The following is a 15,739-nucleotide window of genomic DNA, read 5'->3' on the forward strand; positions in this document are numbered from 1 at the left end:
GATGGTCATTTTTTTTTAAAAATCAGAATAAACGTATGTTCGGAATGTAGGCCTATACGAGTTTCAAGGGATTTGGTTATCAGCTTCCATAACTTTTTCACATGCCATGGGCGTCACGCCTTTTTAGGATTGCCATATCATCCTCACGAGCTCCACACAACCTCTTGTAAAGATATCACGTCACGAGTACAAGTTCATGCCAAGTGGCTCAGGCTACCGCTAGCCGTTTACGGTACCGTACCGGGAGACGGGTGTTTCTGTCGTGGCTGGCTTGCTGCGTGCTAGGCTTGCAGTATCTTCCATCCCCCACCACTATCCTAGGCAGACGACAGGCAACTCGGGGATAACTCGGTGATACCGACAGACTTAATGTTACCGGACAACGTTAGTTACCACAGATTAACTTCGTTCCCGTCGCATACTCGGGGCAGTTTCAGCAGACGCCGCTAACCAACGTTACGCCTTTAGGAGGATTAATGTGGAAATTTACCGCATAAAGTTACTCAAGTGATTGAGCACGGACTCTTCTACCAGCATCGTCACACACAGGAGTTCACCCAGTTTGTGTGTGTATGTGTGTTAAAGTGTGTTTTCCGGGACACAGTAGAGCTATCCGCGTCGCTCCCTCCCGTCCGGGGGAAACTACTGCGAGAGCCTGCTATCAGGACGCGCATCTTCAGGGCCCCGTACCTGACTTCGCTGCAGGTGTTGTGCAGAGTTGAGAGGTGAGTAGCAGACTCATTTCATTGGCGGACTAGCCGGAAGTTAGATATCACGCTGTTGTCTTTTATTAACAAGAAAAAACCTTGTTTTCAGGAGCTCAAAGTCGTCGGCTTGGCATTTCACCTGGTTTGCGAGGTAACATGATGAAACTTGTCAGCTAGGGGATGGTCAGCTAGCCAATCCTATTGAGATGACTTAACACAACAAGCCAGCTCTTTAAAAGCTGTGTTGCATGGGTCAAGGGTGGGCTCGCTCACTCAGCAGCCCGTTATCGAGTGTTTTGATGCAATTCTCCCGCAGATGCGTCAGGCCCTTGAATCGTGGATCTGCTCGAGGTTTCTTCCTATATGGATCTCCAATTCTAGGGAGTTTTTCCTCGCCCTTGTTACTCATGGACTCTCTCTGAATGTTTTAACACTCTGTAAAGCGCCATGAGACATAATGTTTTGGCACTCTATAAGTGAAATGAAATTGAAAATGAGTTAAGTTTCTATTCCACCTTAAATATTGTAATTTTCTACCGCCAGGGGGCAGTGATTTCCGCGATGACAGTCATTTGCCAGTAGCAGACGAACGGGCGGGGGGTCAGATTATAAGCCTTTCAGAACTAAAATGGGTCCATATAGCTAAAAACTCATTAGGCGTGAGAAATTCCACCACATATGGATACCTTCTTTCATATGACACCCCCTATGAGCAATTCCATCGTAGAAAATGGGTGTTTTTTTTTCTATTTCAAAGTCCATCGGCTGTATTGCTGATTAAAGCTTTTCTGCATTAAAATTGGTCCCTATAGCTCAAATTCAAAACTCATTTAGCACAAGTAATTCCACCTCATATGCATACTAGAGTCTCTCTCCATTCATATGCATACTACAGTCTATGTTCATATGCATACTAGAGTCTATGTTCACTCACATGCATACTAGAGTCTATGTTCATATGCATACTACAGTCTATGTTCATATGCATACTAGAGTCTATGTTCACTCACATGCATACTAGAGTCTATGTTCATATGCATACTAGAGTCTATGTTAATATATATGCATACTAGAGTCTATGTTCACATGAATACTAGAGTCTATGTTCATATGCATACTAGAGTCTATGTTCATATGCAGACTAGTGTCTATGTTCATATGCATACTAGAGTCTATGTTCATATATATGCATACTAGAGTCTATGTTAATATATATGCATACTAGAGTCTATGTTCACTCACATGCATACTAGAGTCTATGTTCATATGCATACTAGAGTCTATGTTCATATGCATACTAGAGTCTATGTTCATATGCATACTAGAGTCTATGTTCACTCACATGCATACTAGAGTCTATGTTCACTCACATGCATACTAGAGTCGATGTTCATATGCATACTAGAGTCTATGTTCATATGCAGACTAGTGTCTATGTTCATATATATGCATACTAGAGTCTATGTTAATATATATGCATACTAGAGTCTATGTTCACTCACATGCATACTAGAGTCTATGTTCATATGCATACTAGAGTCTATGTTCATATGCAGACTAGTGTCTATGTTCATATGCATACTAGAGTCTATGTTCATATATATGCATACTAGAGTCTATGTTAATATATATGCATACTAGAGTCTATGTTCACTCACATGCATACGAGTCTCTCTCCATTCATATGCATACTAGAGTCTATGTTCATATGCATACTAGAGTCTATGTCCATTCATATGCATACTACTGAAATCATGAATTTTCTCTTCCTCCAAAACCCAACATAGTCTAATCAATGATATTTATATTTATTGAAAATATCTGCATTGATGGGGGCAGTAGGCAAATGGTATGCATACCTTCGTTTTGCACTTCATCTTGTATTCGGTGTAAACCAAACAAGCATGGATGGAAGCCTGGAGTTGTCTGTAGCGTTCTACCTTTGAAGGAAACGTGAGGTTACTTTTGTGCCCTTTTGTGCCTGTTCGCTACAGCTATATTTTTCATATTGCAGCCAATACATCAACTGGGTTAAAAGGCATGTTACCTTTTCCTTCTCTCACTGCATTCTCAGAATCTCATTCTGTTCCTCATATATCCGATGAATTCGGTGGATTGAAGAAATTAGTTCTACTTTGCATCTTGGCTGGCTAGTCTAACTTTCCACTTTTTCTGCGACCCTTGAATTTGTTAGAAGCAACTAGCGAGTCACAACGTGAAACTGCTAACATTGATGGGAGGTGTAGTTTTTATGCTACATGAGTAATCATGTAGACTTGAATAAGGGTGTAGACTTGAGTAAGAGTGTAGACTTGAGTAAGAGTGTCGACTTGAGTAAGGGTGTCGACTTGAGTAAGGGTGTAGACTTGAGTAAGAGTGTAGACTTGAGTAAGAGTGTAGACTTGAGTAAGGGTGTAGGGTGTAGGGTGTAGGCTTGAGTAAGGGTGTAGGGTGTAGGCTTGAGTAAGGGTGTAGGCTTGAGTAAGGGTGTAGGGTGCAGACCTGAGTAAGGGTGTAGGCTTGAGTAAGGGTGTAGGGTGCAGACTTGAGTAAGGGTGTAGACCTTAGTGTAGAGCTATGAAATACAATGACCTTCAAAGCAGTTCAAGAAGTGATATATTTGGGCTATATTCTGTGTGTGTGGTGTGTGTGTGTGTGGTGTGTGTGTGTGTGGTGTGTGTGTGTGTGAACAGGGCAGTCGTGGCTCATGACTTCTGATCAGGACACCAAAGCCATTGCTGAACCTCCAGTGCTGCCCAACCCAAACGACACACACACTGCCCCTCTGGTGAGCCCCTCCACACACACACACACACACACACACACACACACACATACACACACACACACACACACCAACACACACACACACACACACATACACACTCACACTCACACTCACACACACACCAACACACCAACACACACACACACACACATACACTACACACACACACACACACACACACACACACACACACACTCACACTCACACTCACACATACACTCACACTCACACATACATACACTCACACTCACACTCACACACACAAACTCACGCACTCACACACTTACACATTGTCTGCCTATCTGTCTGTCTGTCTCTTGCCCCACTCACACACTGTCTTTCTGTCTGTTCTGCCTGTGTCCCTGCCTGTCTGCCTGTCTGTCTTTCTGTCTGTCTACCTGTGTCCCTGCCTGTCTGCCTGTCTGTCTTTCTGTCTGTCTACCTGTGTCCCTGCCTGTCTGTCTGTCTGTCTGTCTGTCTGTCTCTCACTCAGGAGCCTCCCAAGTTGCCTGAGCTGAACCACGATGCTAAAGCATGGATCAGTCACACACCTGGTCTGGACACACCTGAGCTGAGGATCAGTCACACACCTGGTCTGGACACACCTGAGACCACCCCCTCCTCTGCTGTCCAATCAGAGCTCGAGCAGTCCAAGGACTCCTCCCAGGACAGGGTCAGAGGTCAGATTCTCTTTCCTGAGATGTGCTATTCCACCGCTCCTCTCTTTCATGAGATGTGCTAGTCTCTCCTCTCCTCCTCCTCCACTCTTTCTCTTCTCCTCCTTTCCTCTTCTCTCCTCCTCCTCCACTCTCTTTCTCTTCTCCTCCTTTCCTCTTCTCTCCTCTCCTCCTCCTCCACTCTTTCTCTTCTCCTCCTCCACTCTCTTTCTCTTCTCCTCCTTTCCTCTTCTCTCCTCTGCTCCTCCTCCACTCTCTTTCTCTTCTCCTCTTTTCCTCTTCTCTCCTCTCCTCCTCCTCCACTCTCTTTCTCTTCTCCTCCTTTCCTCTTCTCTCCTCTCCTCCTCCTCACTCTCTTTCTCCTCTCCTCCTTTCCTCTTCTCTCCTCTCCTCCTCCTCCACTCTCTTTCTCTTCTCCTCCTTTCCTCTTCTCTCCTCTCCTCCTCCTCACTCTCTTTCTCCTCTCCTCCTCCTCACTCTCTTTCTCCTCTCCTCCTTTCCTCTTCTCTCCTCTCCTCCTCCTCCACTCTCTTTCTCCTCTCCTCCTTTCCTCTTCTCTTCTCTGCTCCTCCTCCACTCTCTTTCTCCTCTCCTCCTTTCCTCTTTTCTCCTCTCCTCCTCCTCCACTCTCTTTCTCCTCTCCTCCTTTCCTCTTCTCTCCTCTCCTCCTCCTCCACTCTCTTTCTCCTCTCCTCCTTTCCTCTTCTCTTCTCTCCTCCTCCTCCACTCTCTTTCTCCTCTCCTCCTTTCCTCTTCTCTTCTCTGCTCCTCCTCCACTCTCTTTCTCCTCTCCTCCTTTCCTCTTCTCTCCTCTCCTCCTCCTCCACTCTCTTTCTCTTCTCCTCCTTTCCTCTTCTCTTCTCTGCTCCTTATTTCAAGCTTTCTCTCTTCTCCTCTTCTCTCCTCTTTTCCTTCTCTAGGTGATGAGAGTGTGTGTGTGTGTGTGAACAGGTGATGAGCTTGATGATGGGGGTGTATTTGAGATGCAGTCATTGGCTCAGGCCGAAGCTCATCCCACTGTGATGCAGGAAGCCAACATGGCCGCTGTGATGTCACAAAGCCTTGTCCCCATGAGTCCGGAGCACAAGGACAAAAAGGAGAGTGCGCAGAGTGGTGAGTCACCGCATCTGACTGCCTGACCTCACATGACCTCACATGACTATGCCTGACCTCACATGACCTCACCTGATTATGCCTGACCTCACATGACCTCACATGACCTCACCTGATTATGCCTGACCTCACATGACCTCACATGATTATGCCTGACCACACCTGACTATGCCTGACCTCACCTGACCTCACATGACTATGCCTGACCTCACATGACCTCACCTGACTATGCCTGACCTCACATGACCTCACCTGATTATGCCTGACCTCACATGACCTCACATGATTATGCCTGACCACACCTGACTATGCCTGACCTCACATGACTATGCCTGACCTCACCTGATTATGCCTGACCTCACCTGACCTCACATGACTATGCCTGACCTCACCTGACCTCACATGACTATGCCTGACCACACCTGACTATGCCTGACCTCACATGACCTCAAATGACTATGCCTGACCTCACATGACTATGCCTGACCACACCTGACTATGCCTGACCTCACATGACTATGCCTGACCACACCGCACTTTGAGCTGCATTCTGTGTATGAAAGGTGCTATACAAATAAAGCTTATTATTATTATTATTATTATTATTACCTGACTATGCCTGACCACACCTGACCTCACCTGATTATGATGCCTAACCTCGCCTGATTATGATGCCTGACCACACCTCACTTGATGATGCCTGCCCCCGTGCTGCTTAGGCGACCTTGGCAAATGACTCCATGAGTCCATGACTGACTTACGGCAAAGTCCTTTTAGGCAAGTCCCTCCACTCGGCGGCCATATACCAACGTTTTATGGGCACTCATCGGGCACAGTCTTTGGGTCGAACTGCGCGTGCGCAAGGCTTCACGACACCAATCTTGCTCCAGCGGCGAGATCACAACAGATGATTGGCACGATGTCTTCACAACACATCATATGATTGGCTCAATGTATTCACATCACACCACATGATTGGCTCAATGTATTCACATGTCGACGTTTTGCCGAGGAAGGGGTGGGATATGTGTAGACAACGGCCATATTGGCGTGACAAACTAGCCCCATGCATTTCTATGGAGGATTTTTTGAGTGCTGTGTCTCCACATTAGAAAGTCTCTGCTTACGCTCATGTTATTGACGTCCAGCTGGTGTCTGTTTCATGCTCATGAAGGAGAACCAACGTTATTGTTAGTTTAAAAACGTGGACATTACGGCAAAGACCATCATTAGGGCCTGAGCACCGGAGGTGCAATAAGTACTTTGTCCCAACTTGCTTGCAGTACTTTGCCATTTTTAAGTGGTTCCCATGAGTGATTGACATGCCCAATAGGTGTCATATAATTCACTCGTGGACAAAGGCTTGGTCCCGACTGTGGCCAAGGGACAGGGACTACCTAGCGCCCCCTTATGTCATGGAGTCTCGTGGTTGGCACCGAGGGACAGGGACTCCCTAGCGCCCCCTTATGTCATGGAGTCTCATGGTTGACACCAAGGGACAGGGGGCTTTTCTCAAAGTCAAGGATTCATGCTTGGTAGAACGAGTCCTGCCGAGTCGAATCCTTCAAAGACGAGGCAAGGCTTCTTCTTAGCATACGGAAAACACACAATGGAACAGGCTAGCGAGTGTGCAGGAAGCTGCAGGTGCATTATTAAAAATCATGTGCGCACAGGATTGTGGGTGTTCCAAGCACGCAGAGGATACACTCATGCATCCTCGAAAATCTCCGAACGAAGGACTCAGTACTTGATAGAATTTTAAAGCAGTCTTGACATTGGAACAGTGCTTGGTAGGGTTGGGTATCGTTTGGGTTTTATCCGATACCGGTGTGCCTGAACCGGTACTTTGTTTTTACAATAAAATGTTCTAAAGCATGAATTGCTTTTTTTATTGATAAGACAAATTTGAACATGATCATTTCACAACTGTTATATTCAATTTACTATCAATATCTCATTGCTCCTACGCATAATACATTTAAATGTTAAAACAGCTTGCCATGGATGCACACACAAGTAAGCTCTGCTTTCAAGTTTACCCAGTGTGGGCAGTTTGCCATAAGGTATGTTAAAACCGCTTGCCATAGAACTGCCAGTCATGGACAACGGCATTTGCAAGCAAGCTATTCTAACAGGGACTCTACTTTCCAGTTAATTCAGTGTGTTCCCAAATGCTTCAAGAAATTTCATGTCTTCCCCCATAACACGCAATAGTTTTGAACATATCAGGCTACATGTTGAAGTATTTAGATTCCCAGCGCTAGTAGGCATTTTAACAGCAACTATGGCTATGCACTAACACCAGTCAGCTGAGTTTAATTAGCGATAACGTACAGATGGTTTCGTAGCCTCTTTCACAGCTCAGTGACATCAGGTATGTAACCTACATATTTATGTTTTTGCCAGCTAACTTTTAACATGATCTTCATATTCATTGTGATCCTATATGTGCCTCACATGCACATGAAAGATTAATATCATGCCATTATGTTGTTTAGAACACACTGTAAAATAAAGTTTTCACCTACAACTTTGCTGATAACATTTCAAATAAATGCCAGTTAGCGCATTAGCGAGGATATTGTGTAAAGTAGGCTATACTGTTGATGTTGTTTCGTAGCCTTTTGCTTGTGTGTAGTTAGGCCCACTGCTAGATTTTGACAGGAGCTCGTGATATCGCTTTAAAGCTACTTGGGCACCGAAATCCACGTTATTATTCGATGCAGTTACTACCGTTTGCGTCGGCACCGGTGCCATATTAGAACCATGTTTCGGTGCCCAACCCTAGTGCTTGGCGAGATTTGATGAGCAGCTTTGAAGGACCCATCCTTTACTTTGAGAAACGGTCAGGGACTCCTTAGCGCCCCCTTATGTCCTTAAGGCTCGTGGTTGGCACAGGAACTCCATTATCAGCATAACAGTGCAATAAAATCCCATGGTGGCTGATGACTTGTCCAAGGGTAGAGGATGAAGAGGATGGGGCCAAGTACCCCTGGGGGACCGGCAGGTGACTGTGTGTGATTTGGATTTTGGATTTGGAGTGACCAAGAGAGATGTATTCTGTTCGATCGGTGACATATGACTTGAACCAGATGAGGGCGGTGTCGGAGTCCAATGGTGTGGGGGGGTCGGTTTAATAGAATGCCATGGTTGCCATGGGCAACTGTATCAAATGCAGCTGATTCGTCCAGAAGGATGAGGAGGGAGGGAGAGCCAGCGGAGGTCATCAGGAGGTCATCTTTCAGTGAGATACTAGTCTGGAAGACCATAGTTCACTAACGTTTGCATCGGTTGCCAGATTACCTGCCCAATCAGTGAAAGGGGTGACTATAGTTTCGAAATCATGAAAAAAGTGGCTGTGGTAAATAGTAGTAGCAACGCCTGCAAACATCAACAAGTGTCTGTGGTTGTAGCAACGCCTGCAAACATCAACAAGTGTCTGTGGTTGTAGCAACGCCTGCAAACATCAACAAGTGTCTGTGGTTGTAGCAACGCCTGCAAACATCAACAAGTGTCTGTGGTTGTAGCAACGCCTGCAAACATCAACAAGTGTCTGTGGTTGTAGCAACGCCTGCAAACATCAACAATTGCAGTCAGAAGAATGTGTACATTTGTTTACAGCAAGGGTAGACCCACATACATTGTTTCCTGACTGACGATGCTGTTTAGTGTCAGTTTGTAAAGTTTAGGTGAAGTAGGAAATAATGTTAGGAATCTCTGATCAATGTGATTGGTTAGGCAGGACCAATGGGAATCTCTGATCAATGTGATTGGTTAGGCTGGACCAATAGGAATCTCTGATCAATGTGATTGGTTAGGCAGGACCAATGGGAATCTCTGATCAATGTGATTGGTTACGCTGGGCCAATGATTTACGTCTACGCCTGTCTCCATGCAGGTGTTGGAAAGGTTTTGCAGTCGTGAGTGTACAGACTCTTTTCATTTCTTGATCTCACCTGACATGATTTCATCTTATGGGTCATACAGACTAATTCACTACTTCTAGGATCACTACACTGGTCAGATTACACTACTAACAGTGTTTGTGTGTGTGCGTTTGTGTGTGCGTTTGTGTGTGTGTGTGTGTGTGCCTACAGAGAAGGAGCTTCAGAGAGATGAAAGTGACCAGAGAGAAAATCTGACGAAAATGCTACAGTTTTGTATGTCACGGTAAGACACACGGACACGCAAACACACACACATACGCCACACGCGCACACACACACAGTCTGGGATTATTGTTTGTATTATTTTACTTAAAGATAATGTGTTTATATGCCGACCTCTATTTGTGTGTGTGTGTGTGTGTGTGTGTGTGTGTGTGTGCACAGTGAGAACCTGTCCAGAGACATGTACCTGGTCTCCCAGATGGACAGTGATCAGTATGTTCCTATCGCTACTGTGGCGAATCTCCACCACATCAAGAACATTAGCACGGACATGAGGCTAATTGTGAACATCCTCAGATGTAAGTGTGTGTGTGTTATTCTCCTATTCTGGGCTCCAGTGTGTGTGTGTGTGTGTGTGTACACTAATGTGGTGTGTGTGTGTGTGTGTGTGTGTGTGTGTGTGTACACTAACGTGGTGTGTGTGTGTGTGCACACTAACGTGGTGTGTGTGTGTGTGTGTGTGTGTGTGTGTGTGTACACTAACGTTGTGTGTGTGTGTGTGTGTGTGTGTAGCGCTCCCTCAGTTGCAGGTGGATGAGAGTGGAGAGCGGGTGAGACCCAATCAGAACCGCTGCATCGTCATCCTCAGAGAGATACCTGAAAGCACACCAGTACAGGTGAACACACACACACACACATCATCCATACACACACACACACACATCCATACACACACACGTCATCCACACACACACACACACACGTCATCCATACACACACACACACATCCACACACACACACACGTCATCCATACACACACACACACACACACACACACACATCCATACACACACACACACACACACACACACGTCATCCATACACACACACACATCCACACACACACACACGTCATCCACACACACACACACACACACACACACACACACACACACACACACACACACACACACACGTGTCATACACACACACACACCAGTACAGGTGAACACACACACACACACACACACACACGTACGCTCGCACATATACACACGCCATCCTCCTACAGGTGAGACCAGTGTGTGTGTGTGTGTGTGTGTTCAGGAGGTTGAGGCCCTGTTTCAGTCTGGGAATCTGCCCAAGTTCGTCAGCTGTGAGTTTGCCTACAATGACAACTGGTTCATCACTTTCCAAACAGAGGCTGCTGCACAGCAGGTACACACACACACACACACACACACACACACACACACACACACACACACACACACACACACACACATTCTCTCTCTCTCTCTCTCTCTCTCTCTCTCTCTCTCTCTCTCTCTCTCTCTCTCTCTCTCTGATGTTCATCTGTGTGTTGTGTTAAGTACACTAACACATTTGCTGCCCTCTGCCAAGATGTGTGATGTGTGTGTGTGTGTGTGTGTGATTTTAGGCATACCTGTGTGTGTGTGTGTGTGTGTGATTTTAGGCATACCAGTACCTCAGAGAGGAAGTGAAAACTTTCCAGGGGAAACCCATCAAGGCAAGTTACATACACACACACACACACACACACACACACACACACACACACACACACTCACACGCATACACTCACACACATACATACACTCTCACACACACTCACACTCACACGCACACAAACACACTCACACACAGACTCTTGCACACACGCATGCACACGCACACACACACACATACACACACTAGGGGTTTCATCAATTAGTTGCCAGTTGACAATTACAACCACTAGTTGGCGCTGTAGTTAAGTAGTAGTCAACACAATTTCCCCATCTAGCAACATTATCAAAAGGTTATCTGGCTATTACAGCCACGAGTACTCTGAGTTAATGACCATTTAATGTCTGTTAATAACAATGTCTTGCCTTGTTTGGCTGTATGTTGTGGATCAGTGTGTGGTTTAATGGTCCAATGATGGCTATTGGTCAGGTCATGTTTCAATTGCGGCTATTGGTCAGGTCATGTTCCAATGATGGCTATTGGTCAGGTCATGTTCCAATTGCGGCTATTGGTCAGGTCATGTTCCAATGATGGCTATTGGTCAGGTCTCTCGGCACACTGCCTGATCTGCTCCTACAGATGTGTTAATATCCTTGTTTTGGTGGCTCAGTTGGTCACACTGGGAGACAAACATCCCTAATTGTTCCTAACTGTACGTACGTACACTTTAAGTCCCAAAAACAATTAATCTGCAAATGTAAAGCCGACTCTTATAAAAAATAAAAAAAACTCCCGGAAGACAATAATAAGGAAAAGGTCTCTAGTAGCAGGACTCCATTTGATTCTGTGCAAGCTTGTGCTATATTCCACAGAGGCCAATTTATAAAAGGTTCCGTATATATTCCCAACATTTGTTTATTCCGTCTTGTTTTACAATTATTTTAATGACTAGTCGACTACTAATATGGAAAACTAGTCAGCTAGTTAAAATCACTAGTGAAACCCCTAACACTTACACACACACACACACACACACACATACATACTCACTCACTCACTCACTCACTCACACATACTCACACATACTCACACACACACACATACTCACACACACACAGATACTCACACACACACACACACACACATACGCGCACACACACACACATACTCACTCACACACACACACATACTCACTCTCACACATACTCACTCACTTACACACACACACTCACACACACATACTCACATTTACACACAAACTCACTCACTCACACACACACACATACTCACTCACACACACATACTTGTGTGTGTGTGTGTGTGTGTGTGTGTAATGTGTGTGTGTAATGTGTGTGTGTGTGTGTGTGTGTGTGTGTGTATATATAGACACGCATCAAAGCAAAGTCTATGACCTTCGGCTCCCTTCTGCCAAAGAATGGCTTCCAGACAGCGGGGGTGGGGCCTGTATACACCCCGCCCAGATTCTCACCTTTCCTCCTCCCTCCGGTTCAAACCCCGCCTCCTACGCCAGCCCAGCAGTTTCCCTACTACGCAATCATCCCACACACACACACTGCACTGGTGAGTGTACACACACACACACACACACACACACACAGTTTTAAATTATTGTTCTACTTAGTAATCTTAGCAAGTGTCTTTGCTACTACCCCGTATGTTGAGGTGATGTTGCTATCCAGCGCCCTCCATAGACTAATGCTAATCAAAAATGAAGCATAACAATAAACAAATATAAGTCTGTGATCAGTGACTTTCATGTATTTTTTGCGGTAGGCCTCATAACTAGTCCTGCTGAACTGGGCATCATTATTCAGTTGTGTTGCCTGGACACTGTAACTTACCTTACTTAAACTGTTTTGATAAACTGTTAATTTCTACTTTTAAGTTTAAGAAAGATTAGTGTGGCATTAACGATATGATTTAGTGTGCCGTTATCAATATAATTAGTGTGCTATTATCGATATGATTAGTATAGCGTTATCGATATGATTAGTGTGGCATTATCAATATGATTAGTGTGGCGTTATCGATATGATTAGTATAGCGTTATGATTAGTGTGGCGTTATCGATATGATTAGTATAGCGTTATCGATATGATTAGTATAGCGTTATCGATATGATTAGTGTGCTATTATCGATATGATTAGTATAGCGTTATGCTGGGCATCACCCGGCCCATCAGTGTCCAAACGTAAACCCAGTTGTTTGTGCTGATTGTGCTGACATTTGTCCTACTATGTTTATTACACACACACACACACACCCACCCAGCCCCATCAATGTGTTTATTTGTTACACATGTGCAGTTACCCAGCCCCATCAATGTGTTTATTTGTTACCCATGTGAAGTAACCCAGCCCCATCAATGTGTTTATTTGTTACCCATGTGCAGTTACCCAGCCCCATCAATGTGTTTATTTGTTACACATGTGCAGTTACCCAGCCCCATCAATGTGTTTATTTGTTACACATGTGCAGTTACCCAGCCCCATCAATGTGTTTATTTGTTACCCATGTGCAGTTACCCAGCCCCATCAATGTGTTTATGTGTTACCCATGTGAAGTAACCCAGCCCCATCAATGTGTTTATTTGTTACCCATGTGAAGTAACCCAGCCCCATCAATGTATTTAGTTGATAGGCCACTGGGAGAGATTTGGCCGTTGATGGGGGGGCTAGGCAGTCCCGGCGGCATGGGGGGGCTTTGGGGGGCCAGGCCCGTCCTGGAAGTCATCTGTGCCTGCACCAACCAACCTCACTTCCCCAATCCCATCCTAATTAAATGAGGGCCTATTATAAGTTTGTCAATATAGCAAGTAGCAAATAAAACTGCCCAGCTATCACCTAAATGGAGAGGAGGTTTTAGTGGCGCAGTCTACTTCACTTCTGCACTAACCCCTGTCATCCGATGACAAATATGGCTTATCGGCTCGCAGATAGGCTATGTCTCGTATCGTAGTTAGTAGAAGTATGCCTAGTAGTTTCTGGGTTTGTTTGATAGCGTTAACCTTTACTGTTTTTTTCTTCTGACCTAGTCGGAGAACATAGAGCTTGTTACCGCTCCAGGGCCGAAGTTATCAGTAACTCCGTGGCTAACTCCCTAACACTCTATCTGAAAGTGGTTAGCAAATGAACAAGGATATTGTTTTTATCTGCGGATTTATTTTTGCATTATTTTGAATATGACTAGCTCCAGTCTCAACAGCACGTCTACTTTTTCCACACGCATCTAAGTTCTAACACCCATCCCCTCTCGCTTTCTCTCTCTCCATCCCTGCGCACGGGGCTTTCTTAAAGGAGCTGCACCATTTTACAACAACTGCATCTACATTTTCATATTAGAATGTTTTATCAAGTGTAAGCTTAAACTACCGTGATCAATTTAAGTTCCCGTGCCCCCCCCTGGAAAGGTGTAATGCCCTTCCCTGAATTTGTGTCTGCTGCCGAGTCTGGGGCTAGGTGTCTAACATGTCTAATGTCTAACAGGCTACAACTGATAGGCTGCTGGAAGAGATTTGGATGTTGATGGGGGGGCTGTGTGACGTCACATGTGTAACTGCTAAAAAACATAGTAGCACAAAAACCATATGGTGAGAAAATTGCGTGTGAATCAGGAATCAGGAATCGCATCAAATCAGGAGTTGAGTGTTTCGTTTCACCCTTTTTTTATCTTTTTTAACATTTTTATGAAAAATGGCATGTTGAAAATGATTCATAATCTTTTTGAATAATCAAGGGAAACATCTTTATTTGCCATTACAGCTCTCAAAATGGTTCTTATAATACCTATCAAGCTACCATGTCTCCACAATTATTCTAGACCCCAGCAATGTTGGTTTTGAGGCTGGAAAGATGGAAAGCCAGCATCAGACCTTTAAGCAAGACAATGATCTGAAACATCCAGCCAAAGTGGGAAATAAATGGTGAACAAGAAACAATTTTATTAAATCAACATTTTAAAACAACATCAACATTTTAAAGTGGCCCAGCCAGAGTCCAGACCTCAATCCATGAAAAAGTGAGCCCAAGGCCAGAGTGATGGCAAAGAATCGTTCCTGCCTCAAAACCTGATTTGATGCAAAAAACGTGCGGCCTACAGTAAGATGACCACTGATTGTGGAGAAACTTGGAAACTTGGACTGGGGGCAGACGTGGCCTACTGGTTAGGGCTTCGAGCTTGGAACCGAAGGGTTGCCGGTTCGATCCCCGACCAGAGGAAACGGCCGAAGTGCCCTTGAGCAAGGCACCTAACCCCTCACTTCTCCCCGTAGCAAGGCAGCTCACTGCTCCGGGTTAGTGTGTGCTTCACCTCACTGTGTGCTCACTGTGTGCTCTGGGTGCCATCTTGGGAAAACAGTCACGTGACAGTTCAGCTTGCGTTGCACCAGTCCAACGTCGTGCAACGTGAGCTCATTATGCTACCGTGGAAGTGTGGTGCTATTTGGAGCCTTGTTAGTGCTATAGAACTAGCCATTTCTTTTTACTTTGCGTGTGCCCCGAAGACTAGCGTTAAACGCTAATTAGCGGTTTGTGGCAAAACTGGTCACGTTCGATTAGCATGAAAACATATCCCAGAGAACGGACGAACTCGGTACACATGTGTTATTAACCTCTAGGTTCATTTTGCGCCAGAATTGTCCTGATTTTTTTTTTTTTTTTTTTTAAGTATATTTTTTGGGCTTTACTTAGATAAGATAGTGGAGACTGACAGGAAGTGAGTGGGAGAGAGAGTCGGGGTGGGATCCGGAAAGGACCACGGGCGGGAATCGAACCCGGGTCGCCGGCGTACGGTGCAGGTGCCCCAGCCAGTCGCGCCACTGCTGGGGCCAGAATTGTCCTGATTTACATTTACA

General features: G+C 45.2%; 1 protein-coding gene across 9 annotated transcripts in view; it reads left to right on the forward strand.

The window, feature by feature from the left end:
• The window catches only part of LOC121692738 (la-related protein 4B-like), a 36,065-nt gene that overhangs the window by 318 nt on the left and 20,008 nt on the right, over positions 1 to 15,739 (forward strand). For 5 of the 9 annotated variants that reach the window (XM_042071596.1, XM_042071604.1, XM_042071601.1 and 2 more), the window contains exons 1-10: positions 161 to 725; positions 3,401 to 3,495; positions 3,989 to 4,175; positions 5,124 to 5,285; positions 9,383 to 9,455; positions 9,617 to 9,753; positions 9,968 to 10,071; positions 10,503 to 10,613; positions 10,873 to 10,926; positions 12,252 to 12,446. In XM_042071596.1, the coding sequence (XP_041927530.1) occupies positions 3,415 to 3,495; positions 3,989 to 4,175; positions 5,124 to 5,285; positions 9,383 to 9,455; positions 9,617 to 9,753; positions 9,968 to 10,071; positions 10,503 to 10,613; positions 10,873 to 10,926; positions 12,252 to 12,446 (1,104 nt within the window). In that variant the 5' untranslated portion in view covers positions 161 to 725; positions 3,401 to 3,414. Of the gene's footprint in view, positions 1 to 160; positions 726 to 816; positions 859 to 3,400; positions 3,496 to 3,988; positions 4,176 to 5,123; positions 5,286 to 9,382; positions 9,456 to 9,616; positions 9,754 to 9,967; positions 10,072 to 10,502; positions 10,614 to 10,872; positions 10,927 to 12,251; positions 12,447 to 15,739 lie in introns of those variants that run through there. The other 4 variants (XM_042071597.1, XM_042071599.1, XM_042071598.1 and 1 more) reach the window with 4 other exon arrangements.

This window comes from Alosa sapidissima, chromosome 19 (assembly GCF_018492685.1).
Source record: "Alosa sapidissima isolate fAloSap1 chromosome 19, fAloSap1.pri, whole genome shotgun sequence".
Lineage (NCBI taxonomy): Eukaryota > Metazoa > Chordata > Actinopteri > Clupeiformes > Clupeidae > Alosa > Alosa sapidissima.